The sequence below is a fragment of the Erigeron canadensis genome, chromosome 3 (genome assembly GCF_010389155.1).
Source record: "Erigeron canadensis isolate Cc75 chromosome 3, C_canadensis_v1, whole genome shotgun sequence".
NCBI lineage: Eukaryota > Viridiplantae > Streptophyta > Magnoliopsida > Asterales > Asteraceae > Erigeron > Erigeron canadensis.
Window position 1 is genome coordinate 39071705 of NC_057763.1, and position 17605 is coordinate 39089309.

The 17605-nt window shown below is 32.6% G+C and overlaps 1 protein-coding gene across 1 annotated transcript; it reads left to right on the top strand.

Annotated features, from left to right (window-relative positions):
- The first annotated feature begins 10665 nt into the window (after positions 1-10665).
- Positions 10666-14133, top strand: LOC122593316 (rho GTPase-activating protein 2-like). Its single transcript, XM_043765709.1, has 4 exons — positions 10666-11129; positions 12054-12174; positions 12622-12972; positions 13358-14133. Exons 1-4 carry the CDS (start codon positions 10759-10761, stop codon positions 13820-13822), a joined length of 1308 nt encoding a protein of 435 aa, XP_043621644.1. The 5' UTR covers positions 10666-10758; the 3' UTR covers positions 13823-14133.
- Positions 14134-17605: the final 3472 nt, after the last annotated feature.

The following is a 17605-nucleotide window of genomic DNA, read 5'->3' on the forward strand; positions in this document are numbered from 1 at the left end:
TAATTTTTAAAATAAAAATGACTACTCCATTAAGTAAATAAAAAAAGACAAATATTATCTAAGAGAGAATTTTTTTTTTTTTCCTTTATATAAATGATTAATACTTTTATTAAAGATGTAAAAGGTTTTTTCTTATTTTATAAATATGACATCATAATTAAATAAAAAAAATTTAAGGTGAACTATGGATTTGCCACATCAAAAACTGTAACACCCGTCGTTTAAAAATAGGGATTTCTAAAAACTTTTGCCTAACGGCATTAAAAGAAGCGGAATTAACTTTAAAAGTCCAAACCAGTAAAATCTGTTTGGTGTATTCATTAAATGGTGTTACTAGTCATATCATCAAAATAAGTCTAAATGGAAATCCATCGGTTGCCCAACATTAAACAACCGAATACAATAACAATACACGACATTATTATTTAAACATAAGGCAAATGTCTAAAGCGAGCAGCCACTATGGGTAAACTATAGCCAGCTTCAAGATCATCTACCGATGACTCACATCTTCTCACATCTACCTGCTCATTATTGTTGGACCTAAGGGCACAACACATTTTAAAGAGCAAGTGTTAGCTAACGAATTAGCTAAGTAGATAACACATAATTTATAAAATGTTTGTCCATTTAAAACATTATATAAAAGTCATATTCAGTCGTTAAGGCACATATCCTCAAACATATCATCACACTTACGTATCATATCATCAACATCATTCATATTAGGATGGGTCATCCTAAATGTGCCTAGTCATCTTTTGCATCATCACATATCACATTTGAACATCTTTATAATTGTGACAAAAGTCACGCATCTCATATAACATATGCATCTCATTGAGTGTGACATAAGTCGCACCCGACTAGATGAACCACCATTCAGTAGTACATCAATGTCGTTAAGGAATGGCAAGCCAATCCAGGAGTAATCCATATGTTCAATGACAATGGGGCTGGTAAGACCTCCGTATTACTCTTCACGTGTACCATGTGCAAGGAGCCACCCAAGCAACCACATCAACGCACTTAACCGGGCTAAGGCAAGTACGGGTTAAGCTAACACTTTCACATCAAATTTACGAGCTCGATTTCACATACATATAGTTTAGGTGTTTACACACCCTAAACAATCATCACATATACATCATTACGTTTGGGCCCTTAAACGTGTGTCATGGCAACTTAAAAGTCTAGTGAACTAGATGAACAAGCCATGTATCATGCACATTTCACATATCATCATCATACATCACATTTCATAGCATTTCATTGCATATCGTATATCATTACAACATTGCATAACATTTATCATCTTAGATCGTACATCATTTAATATCATATCATCTATTAAGCATACATAACATCTCATAGCAATACGTATCATTGGGGTAGCATTTCAGGCTTTTATATGCATATACATAGCCCATATCACCTCCCGTATAATCCCGAATACCCATAAGAAAACAAGATACCATTTGGGATGTTATTATATGAAAACTATGTTTTTGTTGAACCCTCAGCGTGTCAAAGTAGTGTATCTTACCTGATGACGATCACAACGATCAATAAGCAACTTTAAATTGTATTGTATGTGTTCCCGACTACCTATAATCATTAAATGATTATTAACAATCTAATCACCTTCTTACTTATGATCATACCAAGCTTTAAATAATTGACCCATGTCAATGCTTGACTCAACAAAGATCCGACCATTAGATTAGAGTTCACTAAACTCGACAAAACTTGACCTTCGCTCACTATATTAACCATCTGAGCACTTTTAGGTTTCATTCATCTTTAAGTGATATTACCATTGGAAAATAGACTCTCCCACGATTTCGTGGATAGCTTATTCGTCAAAAACGGAGTTACGGTTCAAAAGTTATGGTCGTTTAAGAATGTTAACAAAAATCAGTCCCTAACGGGAGTTATGAATATTTGTAACGGGAGTTGCGCACCTAACGGGAGTTATGAAAATTTGTAACGGGAGTTACCGTGGAGGTGTTATCGCAATTACCCAGCTAACGGGAGTTACGATGACCAGACGTGAAAAACAACTCTAAAACCTAACCAAACACATCCCAAAATTCATCATTTTAAGATCATAATGATGCAATGAAATCATTGATTAACCCTTAATTGATTTGCATCACAATAACAAACGTTTTAGGTTACCGAATCGATCAAAACACTTGTTTAAGACATTTATTGTTCCTCTCATGACCTAGATCAGTTATGGATCTGATTATATGATATAAATGATATACAATCAATTTTGTTATACCTTTACTACCTGTATATTACAAGAAGGATGCAAAAGGCTTGATCAAACACACCCGAAATCACACGTTTTGAAGGCTTTTGCAAAGGAATCGAATGGAGAGGAGGGGGAATAGTTTGGAGAGGCCAACAACTGATATTTTTGTTTATCATTAGGGCTAAAGGAACCCTAATCAGCTGGACCAACCTTTCTAAAGTTTACACTTAAGCCCCTCAACTTTACATCTTCACATCTAAGGCTTAAACGACTAAACGGGAATACTTACTAACACTTTAATCACATTTAATCATCTTAAACACGTTAACACATGAATCATTAAGGCTTTAAAACCTTACACATAATGCACATTAATCACACATAAACATTAAATCTCTTAGAAACTTAACGGACACGTTGTGTTGACTTAACGACTCAAGTCAACCGTTAATTAAAAGTTCGGGATGTTACAAAAACTTTCTAAAAATACTTATAGAAAACAATCTTGTTTTATTATATATAGAGATAGAGATAACCCTAATACCCTACTTAATATTGGAGGGTATTCATAATTTTAGCCTTTGGATGAAATTTCATTGTCAATATTCAAAGATGACTATTGAATCTTGACCATTAATTTTTATTTAAGGGTCAAAAAACTCCCCAACTTTACTCAAATTAGATAATCAATTTAAGGAAATCTCACCCCTTAATATTATGTGAACCTTGATTACTTTGTGCAGCTAATTCTAGTTGCTTGATAGATTTTGTCAATAGATTATACTTGTTATTGTTACGAAGAAAAATACAAATATTGTGGATCGAAAGATTAATTTTATTTGTTAAAATTTATTATTTTTTTCTATAAAAATCACTTTTATTAGAATTCGTAAGACTTACAAAATTAGTGGGAAACCGATATGCTATTTGGGCCCTCACCCCTTTAGCAATAACAAAACTAATTTTACTAAATATATGAGTAGTAGCACCGCAACACATGCACCAGTGTTTTGAGATGCGGAGAACCTTCGAATTTGTTTTAGTAGAGTCATTGTATTATTCTCGAGTTCCCCAAATGAATAGAATGAGGAATGGAGAAACGCTATCCAATATCCACACACTTTGCTTGGTATTTGACATGTTTACGTCGTGCAACCTCAATCACCGCACGATCAACCACATAGTCAAATCATACCAATTTGTGTCAAAGGCGGCGATGACCCGGTAAAGTCGACACATACATCAAGCCATTCATCCTACGAATAAAGCAATATATCAGTCAGGCGCAAATGGTTGTCTTTCCTTTGGTAAGTCCAATATCAACTTCTTTATGAGCCGAAACCCCAAACCGATAACAGATGTCAATAAGTGTGTCACGTACCACGTTATGTCGATGTTTAATACCAACAATATTTGCGCATGATACAACATGGTCCCCATAAACATCCCCCAAAAATACCCTGGAACAAACTGAGCATGGTCCTCATATTATTATTATTATTATAAGAAGTTTGAAGTATTTACAAGAAGTTAGTGGAAAGTCGATATACTATTTAAACTTCTCCACTAGCAATAACAAAACTAACCTTAGTAAAAAAGAGAGCGTAAAGAAGGTCTTATTCCAATTTTCACTTAACTATCATATTATCACTATGATAATAATACGAGTAATAGTATCTACCAATAAATTAAAACAGGACTGTAGCCCTTTTTAATTGACATGTGACATTATATTAAAACGACAAGTGTCATTTTAGTCATAATCATTAATAAACCCTATTTAATAGATTCCTTATTACATTTATATTTGTATTTGACTAGAATATTCAACTTATAAGATAAGATGTATTATTAATTTATATAACAACATTCGACCAAATCCTTAAATTATGAATACAAAATATCTACCAATAAACTAAAACAGAATTGAGATGTTATTAAAACGACATCTGGCGTAATTTTTGATCGACACGTGTCATTTTAAAATATATATTTTTACTAAACAAGTTTTTTTTAATTGTATATAGATTCAATATCATTGTTAGACGGAACTAAATTATAACTCTTGGCTTATTAATACAAAAAACATTATAATCTTATTAATACTCCGTACAAAAGACATTATAACCTTATTAATAAGTTATTAACATGAAGACTGTAAATACTTGAGTTTCCGATCCGAAATCACAAGGTTATTTGCCGTCATTCACTATGCTTACAAGTTCCAATTTTGATGTGATTTTAAAAATTTAAAGTAAATCGAAAACTCTAACTAAACATATATTATACTTATTATTACTGCTTATTATAATCTAAGTTCGATCATCGGTTTACTTTAACCACAATTTATTTTATAGTCACGAATCATGTATGAAACATATTCGAAGTTTTAATGATACAATCTATATAGTTATCTTAGAACGTACGTTCACGAATTAGGACTAGTACTCGTAATATATAAAGCTTTTAAATGGTTGGCTACCTACACGGCTACAAGCCTACAATTATAACAGGCCCAATATGACCCATGAACTTTAGGATTTTAACAGTTCTTCAAATGGGACAAAGTTACAACATATCAAGAAATTTCAAATGTTCTCTTAAATATAATTATTTAAATTAATATTAATAAACACAAAATTATATATCAACCAATATATTTAAAGCAAAATTAAAACACCTTCTTATTAAGAAATGATTTCTTTTTGATGTCTTATTCTGACATAAATGTTTAAAAGAAACAATTTTTTTGTCTTTTTAATTATCGTGTTTAATTGTAAAAGTTAAATAAGTATACTCATCACGAATAGAGAGGTATCCTTGACATGATATATCAACCTAAAAAGTAAAAACCTGATTAGCTGTGAAATAAAACCGAAGGAAAAAATATAGAAAATGATTAATCTTCTTAAAAAATGGCCAAAAAATTCTTCTAAAAGATTTAAAACATAATAAGTGTTATCCACTAATTTTCTTTTTAATCTCATCCCCTAATTTTGCCACATGTCTCAATATAATAGTTAGGATATTTTTTAGGCTATTGTATTAGGAAGATTTATCATTTCCCAAACAATGTATAGGATATTGTGGTGAAGAACTGAGGATCTAATATAGGAAAATGATAAATTCTCTAAAAGATTAGCCTAAAAATCCTCTTAAAAAATTAAGAAGGTGACATGTGGTATCCACTAATTATTTTTTCTAATTTTGTCTCCTGATTTCTTTACATATCATTATCTCATGATTAGGATGATAATTAAGCTATTTAGTTAGAATGATCAATCATTTTACTCTAATCTATACTATCTTATAATAATTATCACATTCTCTCTCATAAAAGTGTTAGTGGAAAATTACTATTTTACCATTTATAAATTAATTTACATCATTAATCCTTTATCTTCTAAGTTATATCTACTATCATTTTACATCAATTACATTTACACAAATTACTTACACAGTTGCACCCACCATGAACAACACCACCACGGCCACCGTCACCACCGCCAATCGTCGTCACCACCAAACCGCCGCCGCATCGCGCGGGTACAATGCTAGTATTACTATAAAAAAGTTATACCCTTATGTTGAAAAGTTTACAACTTTGGGACATGTGAAATTACCATTTTACCCTTAATTAATTAACTTACACAATCATTTCATAATCTTTTAAAAGATATTCACTATCCCTAAAAATCAAATATCTTTGAATCAATTACCTACACCTTTTGACGCCGACGCCATCACCATCCGTCGACGCCACCACATCGCAACTAATGTCATCACCGTCGCATTGCGCGGGTACCATGCTCGTCTAACTAAATAGTAAAAGACACTTTGAGTAAAGGCGAATGCATTTGCACTAATTAATTTAGGAAAACAAAAAGGCCGAAAATCATTTATGGCAAATGGACCTTTCTATATTGTCTTTACCCACATATGGGTCCAACCAGTAATTCACTAGTGGGGTTCGGTGTAAGCCCAACGGTCGACCACCCAAATTCAAAAAACCTCTCTTTAACCTTTACCAACGGTAATTTCCTTTTGTTTATTGAATTTTGTCCTTGATCAGATAGAAAAGTTAAGGACTTAAGGTAGGTACAACTTTCTTTGTGATTTTCTTGATTCCTTAATCTAACACATGTTTACTTTTCCATACTTGCATAGCTTACATTTTAGGTCCTATAATTTAAGATAGACTAAACTAAATAACATGGTTTTGATCAGTGATAAACTTTATGGTCCATGGAGATAGAAATCAGAGGTTCAATCCTCATTTCATGTATAAGCCGAAGGTCTTTTTTTTATCATTCAGGTAGAAACTGAAAAGCAGTCTTTTTGCGGAAAGTCTATTGAAAACCATTTCATAAAATATAGACAATTTATTGAACTCATTACAACTTGCCACTATCAGAAGATAAATTTATATATGATATTTAAATGAGCTTAAATCGATATTTTTATGATAGCTAAAAAAATGTTTGTTTGTTAATTAGTACTATAATTTTGGTTGTTAACTTATTCATTCATTTAAATATCTTAATTAGCTCTCAAATCTTTTTGTACACTTATTGCATATTACAAGGAGAAAACATGATATCGGCTAAAAAAAACAATGAGTTGAATGTAATGCTCGTGACAACAACAAAGTAAAAAGTTGCTCGACTTAACCAATGATTGCTAAGCTTGTGTGTTGCCGATGGATTATTTCTACATTGATGAAGTTATAACTTATACATATGTAACTAGAAAAGATTTTACTTGTTTGGGTTACTGGGTCGGTATGGATAATGAATCCTTTTTTCTTGGATGTAACGACATAGCTGTTTTTCCCCCTAATAGCTTGTGGTCTATTCTAACTATTTTGATGGTCACTTTTAAGTTATATGCTTAAGACATAATTTAAACTTGAGACTCTTAATAGAAGAATGCGGACAACTCTTGATGACTGATGAGTAAGTAACTAATTTGTACAAATATCTTAACACATGATCATATGTTTAAATAGTTCAAATGAGTTAATTAATCACGTGTGTAGTTTATCAAGTATGTTAGTGAAGTTGTAAATAGTTTGATATGGTAAAATTGATAACAAAGTTCAAATGAGGTAATTTTTTACACTCTATATGATATATCTTGTATAGTTATGCAAGTATTATTTTAGTGATTTAATCCGTGCAATGTCAGATCTCTATTGGCATAATAAGTTACTTAAACATTTATATTTCATCTGGGTTCTAAAGTAACTACAATCAAGTTGTCCGCAAATTACAAATAAGAATGAACTGGTAAAAATTAGTCAACCAAAGACTTTTTTTTTAACAAATGCAAACGTTCCATATTCTTTCAAAATAATTAAAGGAAATAGGATTTTTAATATATGCCCTAAGGGCACATGTAAAAGACATTTATTATGCTGAATATTCTTATGAAGACTATCAATTTATATTAATTACAATAATCTTTTACTTTTTACCATCTTTACCCTTCTATCATTTCTTTTTATTTTTCCGTCCATAAGTCCATTCATTCATGACTTTTTAATTTTTGTACTTAATTCCCAATAAAATTACTATCAAACTAACGTGGACCTTTTAACATCCAAAAAATAGCCACTTTTGTTCACTGCATTTTTAATTTTCAACATGAATCTTTTTCAACAAAAAAAAAACATTTTCATTATATAATAACAAAAATACAACTTAGCATTTTCATTATATAATTACTGCACATTTTCCATCTACGTGCATATCTACAATGCATAGCCACAAGACTTAGCGTTTTCAACATTTATAATGAAAATTGGGATTGCAATTTAGTTCACTGTTTGTATCAAGTTTTTTTTTACTACTTGTTGAGCATTTTTACCATCATCAAAAAGACAAAAACATGTTGTTCCGGACACGTGTTGAAGTTGTGACTAGAAAACTTTCAAAGTCTACAACGTTTTACTTGTTTTGCTAATTCCTTTTCGCCCTTCATTTGCCTTTTCTTGGGTCGTCCTTTTGTTTTCAGGATATGAGCAATGTCACATTGATAGTGATACTTATTACCTTTGCTGCTACAAACGACTTAAAAAATGATCGATCTGATGTAAAAGTGACGACAACAGTTGTTGTTACAGATTGAATACTTACATTCAAATGTTAGTAAAGTGATGACAAATTAAAGTTATGGAAGAGTAATTTAGTGATAAGAACTTGATAAGAAATTAGAGTCAACATGACCATTTATATTGAATAAGAGCTTAATCACGTATAATGAAATGAGGGCAATTAGCAGTGAGTTTAAAAGTAATTAGAAGGAATTAAAATAATATTAATTAGTAGTGAAAAAAGTCGAAAAGAAGAGAATAATAGAATGGTAAAGAGTAAAAGATTATCTATACTACTATATAAAGCAAACTACTCCCCTCTCTTTAAGTAATTAAGACTTTGAAATGACTATATTACCCCTCTTCTTTATTCACTAACTTAAACATATTCACCTATATACTTATAATACCCTTAATGAAATAACTTACAACATTCATCTTCTGACCGTTAAATAACCATATTAACCTCTCTTAAATCAATTAATTTACATTCACTACCACGCCACTACCACTCCCACTGCCGGCACACCATCCGTCGCTACTACCATCACCGCTGCATCGTGCGGGCACCCGTCTAGTTGTAATTAATATAAAATGGTAGTTTCTATAAATGTGTTTTATATGTGTCCTTAGGGCATATATTAAAAAATTCCATAATCTAAATGCATATCGACTTTAATGAAATGGATATATATATATATATATATATTTTTTTTCTTTTGAAATGGATGGATATGGCTACACTTTACTTATTATTCTCAACTTCTTAAAGCGATGTAATCGATGATGTGTAAGTTTCAACAAACAATGAAGAGTATCATGATGAATCGACCATTGAATCAACACATGTTACCATTAAATTCCATCCTTTAGTTAAAACTTGATGTACGTCCTCTTTGATTAACATTAAGGCCACTTAAATAGTTTTTAATCCATGGATCAACAAACATCCATAAACATAATTAAATTATAATATAATATGGTTGTTCACATTATTCATTTATAAAAGGTTTTTTTCATTAAAATCCTTACGGTTTAATTTGTTACTTCTAGTACATCGAACTTTTTTTTTAATCTCTTTTTAGATCATTAAAATTTGACAAATTGTTTTATTTTGGTCATTCATTTTCAAACCTTGTCAATCATGATGTGACTACCATTATAGGTGACATGATCTCATCTAAAAGAGGTAACGTTGCTCAGATGATATTTACTTAAAAGATGATAATCTATACACTACAATTTGTTAGTCTTATACACCTAATATGCTTTTAAGGTATTATACTGTACGATGATGTGAAAAATGTTTGGTGATGTACAGCTAAAAAAGATGGTGTACGAATCACCACTCATACTTAAAGCCACATAAGCAATCACTTGTCAATTTTATGAGTATATATCAGCTAAAATGTTAGTCATGTACTAAATTAACTAAATGATCTAGATGAAATAATTTGGTAACTTATAATGACCTGTACAAAAAAAAAAAGTATAATGGTTCGAAAAAAGCAAACAAAAAGTACGTGAAGATATTAGAGAAAAATTATTTATAAAATGTTACTAGTTAGACATGTGTAATGATGTTCTTACGATTGATCATAATTTCAAACCTTAAATTAAAAATCTTAAAGATGGTCACAACAAATGTTTAGCAGAGATGGTTACGAAAATACCTCGTTAACTATTAAAGTTATTTTCCTTCCTTTAATCACCGAAACATAAAACATTTTTTCGTGGACACGTTTAACCCTTTAGGTACTACCAGGACCATATCCGAAAATGCCTACAAAAATCGAGGCCTTAAGAAAAAAAATAAGCCCCTAAAAAAATGATAAATTCACTAGTCATTTAATTAGTTTTTTCTTTTAACGTCAAATATAACATTATTATTGATAATAAAAAGATCTGCTAGCATCACAAACAAACAAAATACAACATATTGTAATTAGTTAATTGGTTTGATTAAGTTTTAGACTTTCAATATTCGGCTCTACACATTGCCTAGCTTGGGTACTACTAGTAAAAATTATTACTTCTATGCAAACACACATGTTGAGTTGCGGTAAAAATAAAAAATAAAAAATAATAACATAAACAATAACAATTGTCGAGAGAGTGAAACCTGAAGTTACAATTTATTGGTTGGTAAACCATTTTCGTAAATACCAAAAAAGGGGCATTTTAGTCAAACCCAACAAATATAATACGAGTAATAATAAAGCAATAAAATTTGAAAACAGAAGGCCGTTTGAAACCCATCACACACTGACACACAAATATAATACTAGAGAAAAACACAAAACATTCAAAATCTCTCTCATTTAAAAACACACACACACACACACACACACACACACATCCTCTTCTTCACACTCCAGTTGACTTTGACTTTCAGAAAAACATGACAGGAATGGTAATGCTAACAGCACGAAGAGGAGCAGGGGATTGCTGCGGCGGCGGGCGAGCAGAAGCAGCAAAAACACTTGATGGGGGTGTTAATGAAATAGAAGAAGAAGAAGAAAATCAGATATCGTTAGTTGCATTGTTGATTGCAGCGTTGCGGAAATCGATGGTGGCGTGTCGTGTGGAAAGCAATTCGGGATCAATGGATGAACAAGAGCAACAAGAAAAGAATCGGAAGATGGAGATGGAAATAGGATGGCCAACAAATGTGAAACATCTGACACATGTTACATTTGATAGGTTTCATGGTTTTTTAGGACTTCCTGTTGAGTTTCAAGTTGAAATCCCTTGTCGTGTTCCCAGTGCTAGGTAATCCTTTCCTTTTCATTTATTACTACTCGTACTATTTTAATAAAATTTATGAAATTAGTAAAATCGGGTTATGGTGTAGCAAAATCCGGAAAGGCCAAGTAAATTTGAATTTTGTTTTTTATATTGATTAATTTAATGTTGGGATGACATGGATCTAGGCAGGCAGGGTGAGAAAGGTGTGAAGATGGTAAATGTTGAATGGATTTATTCAATATTGTCATTTAAAAAATGGGAGCATAAAAATATTAAATGCCAGTACCAGATTTAATTGATTTTGGAGAAAATGGTTAAACTCATAAAAATTGGAACTTTATTAGAAATTGTTTAAGTTGATTATTTAAAAGGGGACTTTCAATACTGACTGAAATTTATCTTTTCCTGTATGTTGTCATTGGTAATGGCAATGGTAATACAGTAAAAGATTTATTATTCAAATCTGGGTTAGGAACTTAATAAGTTTATATACTTTTGAATTTTTTTTTTATTCTTTCAGTGTGTGAACAGAATTAAGTATTTTTGAATAGATTCTTTTGGCCTGACTTTTCAAGGAGTACTTTTGAATAGATTTATCTTTCAAAATTACTTTTCTACATTACCGTTGAAAGAAGAAAAAAACATCAACTTTTCAAACACTTTTTTCATTTGAGAGAAACTCCAGCATATAAATGGTACTCATTTTTTTTTCAAACAAGACTGGGAGGGAGAAACGTTTTAAGAAAATCTTGCCTTGTGACACAAAGTATAACATAACTACTTCTTTGCATTATGCATCCATCTGGTTATACAGATAGATTACAATGTAACTTTTTGAAATTTGGTATTCTTAAAACTAGTAAGAGTTTATTTTGCTCAAGGCTAAATTGGTTTTTAGCTTCTTGTTGAATTTTGCTGATCATTTTTTATTGTTTGTTTTTGTGGCAGTGTTAGCGTGTTTGGTGTCTCAGCAGAATCAATGCAATTGTCCTATGACCCAAGAGGAAACAGTGTCCCTACTATTTTGTTGCTGATGCAGGAAAGGTTATACGCACAAGGTGGTCTAAAGGTATATACACCCCTAAATAATGTGTACGAATTAGAGATATCTAAATAGGTGGGTCGAAAATGTTGGGTAATGTTCTAACGGGTCAATACGGTCTTCTTTAATACGGGTCAAAATGGGCAGGGTCGTGTACTTGTCTTTGGTTGATTATCATTAAAGAAAACAATGCATTATATTACTAATCTGAATCTTAGATTAAAATTACTTCAGAGGTATGTGGATAAACGATAGACTTAAGGCAACTTTCAACCTGTTTGATGGATTCGATCTGTTCCCATTTAGTTAAGTCTCTTGGTTTGGCCACTCTGACCCATTAGAGATAAAAACAAAACCCAAATTGAATCATTCTTAAGCAAATCTGTTGAGACAACCACCTCTAGCTCATAATTAGTTTCAAGGTTTCTTTGTGAATACTAATGAGATATTTGTCCTGGAAATTGGTTTTTGTAGGCAGAAGGAATATTCCGTATAAATGCAGAAAATAGCAAAGAGGAGGAAGTGCGAGACCAGCTAAACCGAGGCAATGTTCCTGAAGACATCGAGGTTCATTGTCTCGCGGGTTTGATTAAAGCCTGGTTTAGAGAACTGCCATGTGGCGTGCTTGATGGGCTTTCTGCCGAAGAGGTACTGCAGTGTAACACAGAAGAGGAGTGTGCTGAGCTGGTGAAACACTTAAATAAGACCGAGGCTGCATTGCTGAACTGGGCAGTTGATCTTATGTCTGATGTCGTTGAGCATGAAGAATCCAATAAAATGAATGCCAGAAACATTGCCATGGTTTTTGCCCCAAACATGACTCAGGTAAATCCTTTTAATCTTTATATGTTTGATGGTCCACCCTCCATGATTTAATCAACATGAATATAAAGCTGACATTTCATACTGCACCCTTTTTAATATTAAAGATGGACCATTTTCGCATGTTCACATAAATTTTACGTCTATAATGGCCAAAGTTACCTCTTTTCGTCTGTAATGAGCATCGTTACAAAAGATTTAGGCCCGTATTGTTTTAATCATCTTAACTTCTATATGTCTTTTATTTGTGCCACTTTTAATTTAGGGTAAATGATCCGTAATGCAGATTTAAGTTTCCATTTTTATTTTATGTCATCATGAATGTGAACGTATCAACTTCACATAATATTGACACAATTGTTCTTTTCTTTTGCCTTTTCTCAATCAGATGTCTGATCCATTGACTGCACTAATGCACGCGGTGCAAGTCATGAACTTACTCAAAACACTTATCACCAAAACCCTAAGAGAACGTGAAGAAGCCGCCACAACAGACGGAGGATACTCCCCAATGTCATACCGTTCGGATGAAAGCCAAGAAGAAATGGAAACCAGCGGTGAGCTAAGGAGACAACCATCATCAGAAGACGACAATGACGAAGACGAAGACGAAGTTGAGTCACTAAGCGAAATAGAAGAAAGCTTCTTAAAACGACTTATGGAAAACAAAAATGCCAAAGATTGTTTCAAGAAAGAACTTGGAAACTTGGTCAACCAACGGTCTAGCCCGACTACCGGCTTCGACTTCCAAGAGGAGTCATCGTCTGCAATGACCGACGGATATATGAGTGTGAGTCCAGGAGTTGGGACAGAAGTTGAAATGATGAACAAGGTTGTGGAATGTGTTAAATGAATTTGGTTAGGTAATTTTTATTATTATATGAGATGCTTGTGGTTCTTTTTGGTTGTAAATTATTTAGTAGTTGCAGGCTTGCAGCAGTAGTAAGTAGTGGTCCGATTGATCTTGGACATGTGTTTGGATTGAGAAGTTGACTTTGGTGTTCAGCTGGGGGCTGAACTTGTTGTTGTGTTTGTTTTATTGTACTGAGATTTTAGTAGGTGAAGATTGGTTTGTTGTAACTTAAAGTCTCTGACTGGACCATGTATGATCAACAGAACATGGGGTGATTAATAGAGTTGCAGTAGTCGTACTTTTCTTTTTAATTTATGTTTATAGGAGTTCATTACTTCGTGTTTGAAACTTGGAAGAAAAATGACAGTTTATGGCTGGGATATGAATCTGTTCTGTTTATGGCTAATTACTGCTCGTATTTTGACTAAGGTTATATAGTTTTTTAAGGGTCTTTTTTAGATTTCTTTGTGTTTGGCTACCGGCTCAAAACCTTTTGCTCCTAATTGTTTTCTTCCCCGGCTTGTTATCTAACCCAATGCTGAGTGTGTGATTTACCTTTATTTAATCCTTGGATTAATCATTTGGCTGATTAGAACCTCATTAATAGATCAAGTGAGTGAGTTTAAGGGGTTAGGCTTTTGACCGGCTTGGGGTTGCTACTGTTGGAATCCTTTTAAGTTTGATCTGTGTGTATGTAACTGGGTTCCTGTTTGAAGTGGTGTGGTATTGAGAACCTTGTTAAGGGAGATAGCAATGTTAATTAGGGTTATGGTTCAGCGTTCTTGTTGGCTCAAATATAAGATTTGAGTTGAGGTCTCAAGTCGAACTAGTGTTCTTGCTTGCCTTAGTTTGTGTCTTGGTTTCTCTAGCTCGGGTTTCCTTTGAGTTTGCATTTTATTTAGAACACTGGATTTGTTGGAACTCGGGTTTTCTCATTAATTAACTCTCTTTCGTTTGGGTTTTTTGCTACAAAGCCAAACTCGGGTATCCAAAAGCTGTCAAGTTAGATTCCTAAAAAACAAAAGGTGATGCAAGATAATAGTTTTCGTCAAGGAAACAAGACTGCTAATACAAAACTTCGATTGCATTGGGTGTATTAGAGATGGGGAGGGGGTGTAGAAGGATAATGCAGGGACTAATTGAGGAACAGGAACACGAAAAAAGAACAGGCACCGCCCTTTTTAGTACCAAGGGCACTAAAAACCAAGTACTACTCACACTTCTTGCATAATAATAATGAGATGACCACCAGGAGTCTGATTATGAAGAAATGACTGGTGAGATGGAAACCTTTACAGGTAACCTTCAGTTATATCCAAATATTAGTCTAGCATGATAGCTCATTACTTCATTTAGCTTTTAAGCTGGTCTTTGTTGTTTGCCATTAGGCTGAAACATGAGACTCATCCATATTGGTTGTAACTGTTTCTGGATTAATATACTTTTATCCAAAAAATGATATATCTATTTGCAAATTTATTGATTCATTCTCAAAGTTACTTTAAATCCACTTGATTTTTCTTTTTGCATTATCTTTTCAAGTTAAAATTTGTTTTTTAAGAGAAACGAGTATTACTTTTCTTACAGGTGATAATGGTTGGATTACACCTACTACTATACTGCCATTTTCTTTTATTAGGGTATTGAAGTTCCCGGGCCACAAATATGAATTTGATAGTACGTTGCTGTAAATAAATACTATAGAACTTTCCAGCTGTAAATAATAGTAGAGGAATGATCCTATTTTAAGTCTACCACAAAGTTGAAGAATACCCAGATACATAACGCTAGCAGCCTCACTTAGCGGTATTTGTGTTGGCTAATTTAAAAGAGAAGTGATATTTGTACCACATAATTTGATACATCTACCACTATAGATCTCATAACATTCTGCAAGAGCATTGTAATGCACAATTATGATAGATTTATCAAATTGCGTGATACAAATATCACTTCCTAATTAAAAATGCTTATGGTTATTATTAACTAAAAAGGTCCACATCACAACCTTCTTAAATTAGCTTATGAAGGCTATAATAAGCTGTATAAGTTTGCATAGAAGAGCTGATCGTCTTTTGAAAAAGTTAATAGGCACAATAAATAAGCTTAACCCGCTCATACATACAATGTAGTACTATCTTTTCACAAGTATATATTGTAAAAAAGAGCCTGCTAGTACAATGGTTAAAAAATAGTGTTTAACTACACCAAATTCTAGCTGGTTCAGAAGAAATAATGCCAGATCACAAACAAGTCGAGTTACCGATCACAACCACCCATTTTCAATCCATACACAACACAGCTGCCATACTTTTGTTGCCCCCAACAATACACTTGAATTTAAGCATGGGCCATCTGCCAGTCATCATTACACACACATGCATAAAATGAAAAAAATAAGAAATAAAATGGACCGTATATTCAACTTGCTATTAATTAGTAGAGACACCAATCACATTGTAAGAGCCACAGATGCGCATTACAAATAGGTTCAGATTTTAGTCATCTGAATATTGCAAAATGAGATCGAGTAGAATCAGCTTAATATCCTCTTCATAAATCACTGGAAGCTATAGGTTTGATCCCTAATATAACTCATGACTTTGAGCCTAGCTCTATGCATTTACTGAAGTACACTTCAGTACTTAAGAAGACCTCAAGGGATTTGTCGTCATTAGTACTCTGCCATCAACATGAAGAGAATAAGTTACCATAACCGGATTAATGTAAAAAGATCTAAATAACTTTGTATACCACAAGACAACTGTTGGAGATATCAATATAAGCAGGTTGGATAGCATGTAAGGATGGGTTTGGATTTTGGAACAAAATGGGTTAACACAGGTTAGGTGACATTCATAGGTTACGTAAATCCTTACTATAAATACTTTTTTTCCACTTTCAAATATACTTGCGAATTTTACTAAAGAGATAGATATAATTACAAGAAGTAAATCATTGTTATTTTCTGAGAGGATGAGAGCAATTAAGGGAGTGTGCAAATGTGAAATTAACACAATTGTTAATTTCTAGTGAAGCTTTTACCCATTTGGGATCAAAATCAGAAAAACATAACCCAAAGAGTCATGTACATAGCCAGCAAGTCCCAACCAAAACTCCGTCTACGCCAAACACATCAACACGTAGGAGAGGTAACTCGGTATATCCCCAGCATCTCTCCTGCCTACCGGCTATTGAGACTTTCCCAAAGTGTTACATACTTTTCCATAGATACATAATTATGTGAGCATATGAAATACTCATAGATGAACAAGAATTGCGGTGCAAAACTATGTGTTACCAAAACCATCGTAAAAGTACAAAACTAAACAAGGAAAGTAAGAGAAGAAAAAAGTGGATCAAATTATTTATTTTCTTTTCACGATTTATTTATTAGACAAAAAATAGTAGAGAGTTCAAGCAAAAACTAACTGGTATCACTGTGTGTAATTCTCCTCCAATACAAGTGTAATATTAGAATTTCAACTAATGGACTTATATATGATTACATATCTACATTTAAGATTGTAAACATTGGTATTAGAACATGATCAAGCAGCCTAAGGGGATATTCTGGAATAACTAATCAACAAACATATAAGATGTCCATCACATGTAATAAGAACCAAAGCAAATAACACTATTTTTCATTCTTCAATCATAGCTAACCAATTTTCTTGGTAAAGCAGTTAATAATAAATAAAAGCGGTATAAGATATCATTCACACAGAGAGAAGATACAATGAGTTGATTGTATCAGGTGTGTACCTGATTCTAAGCTGT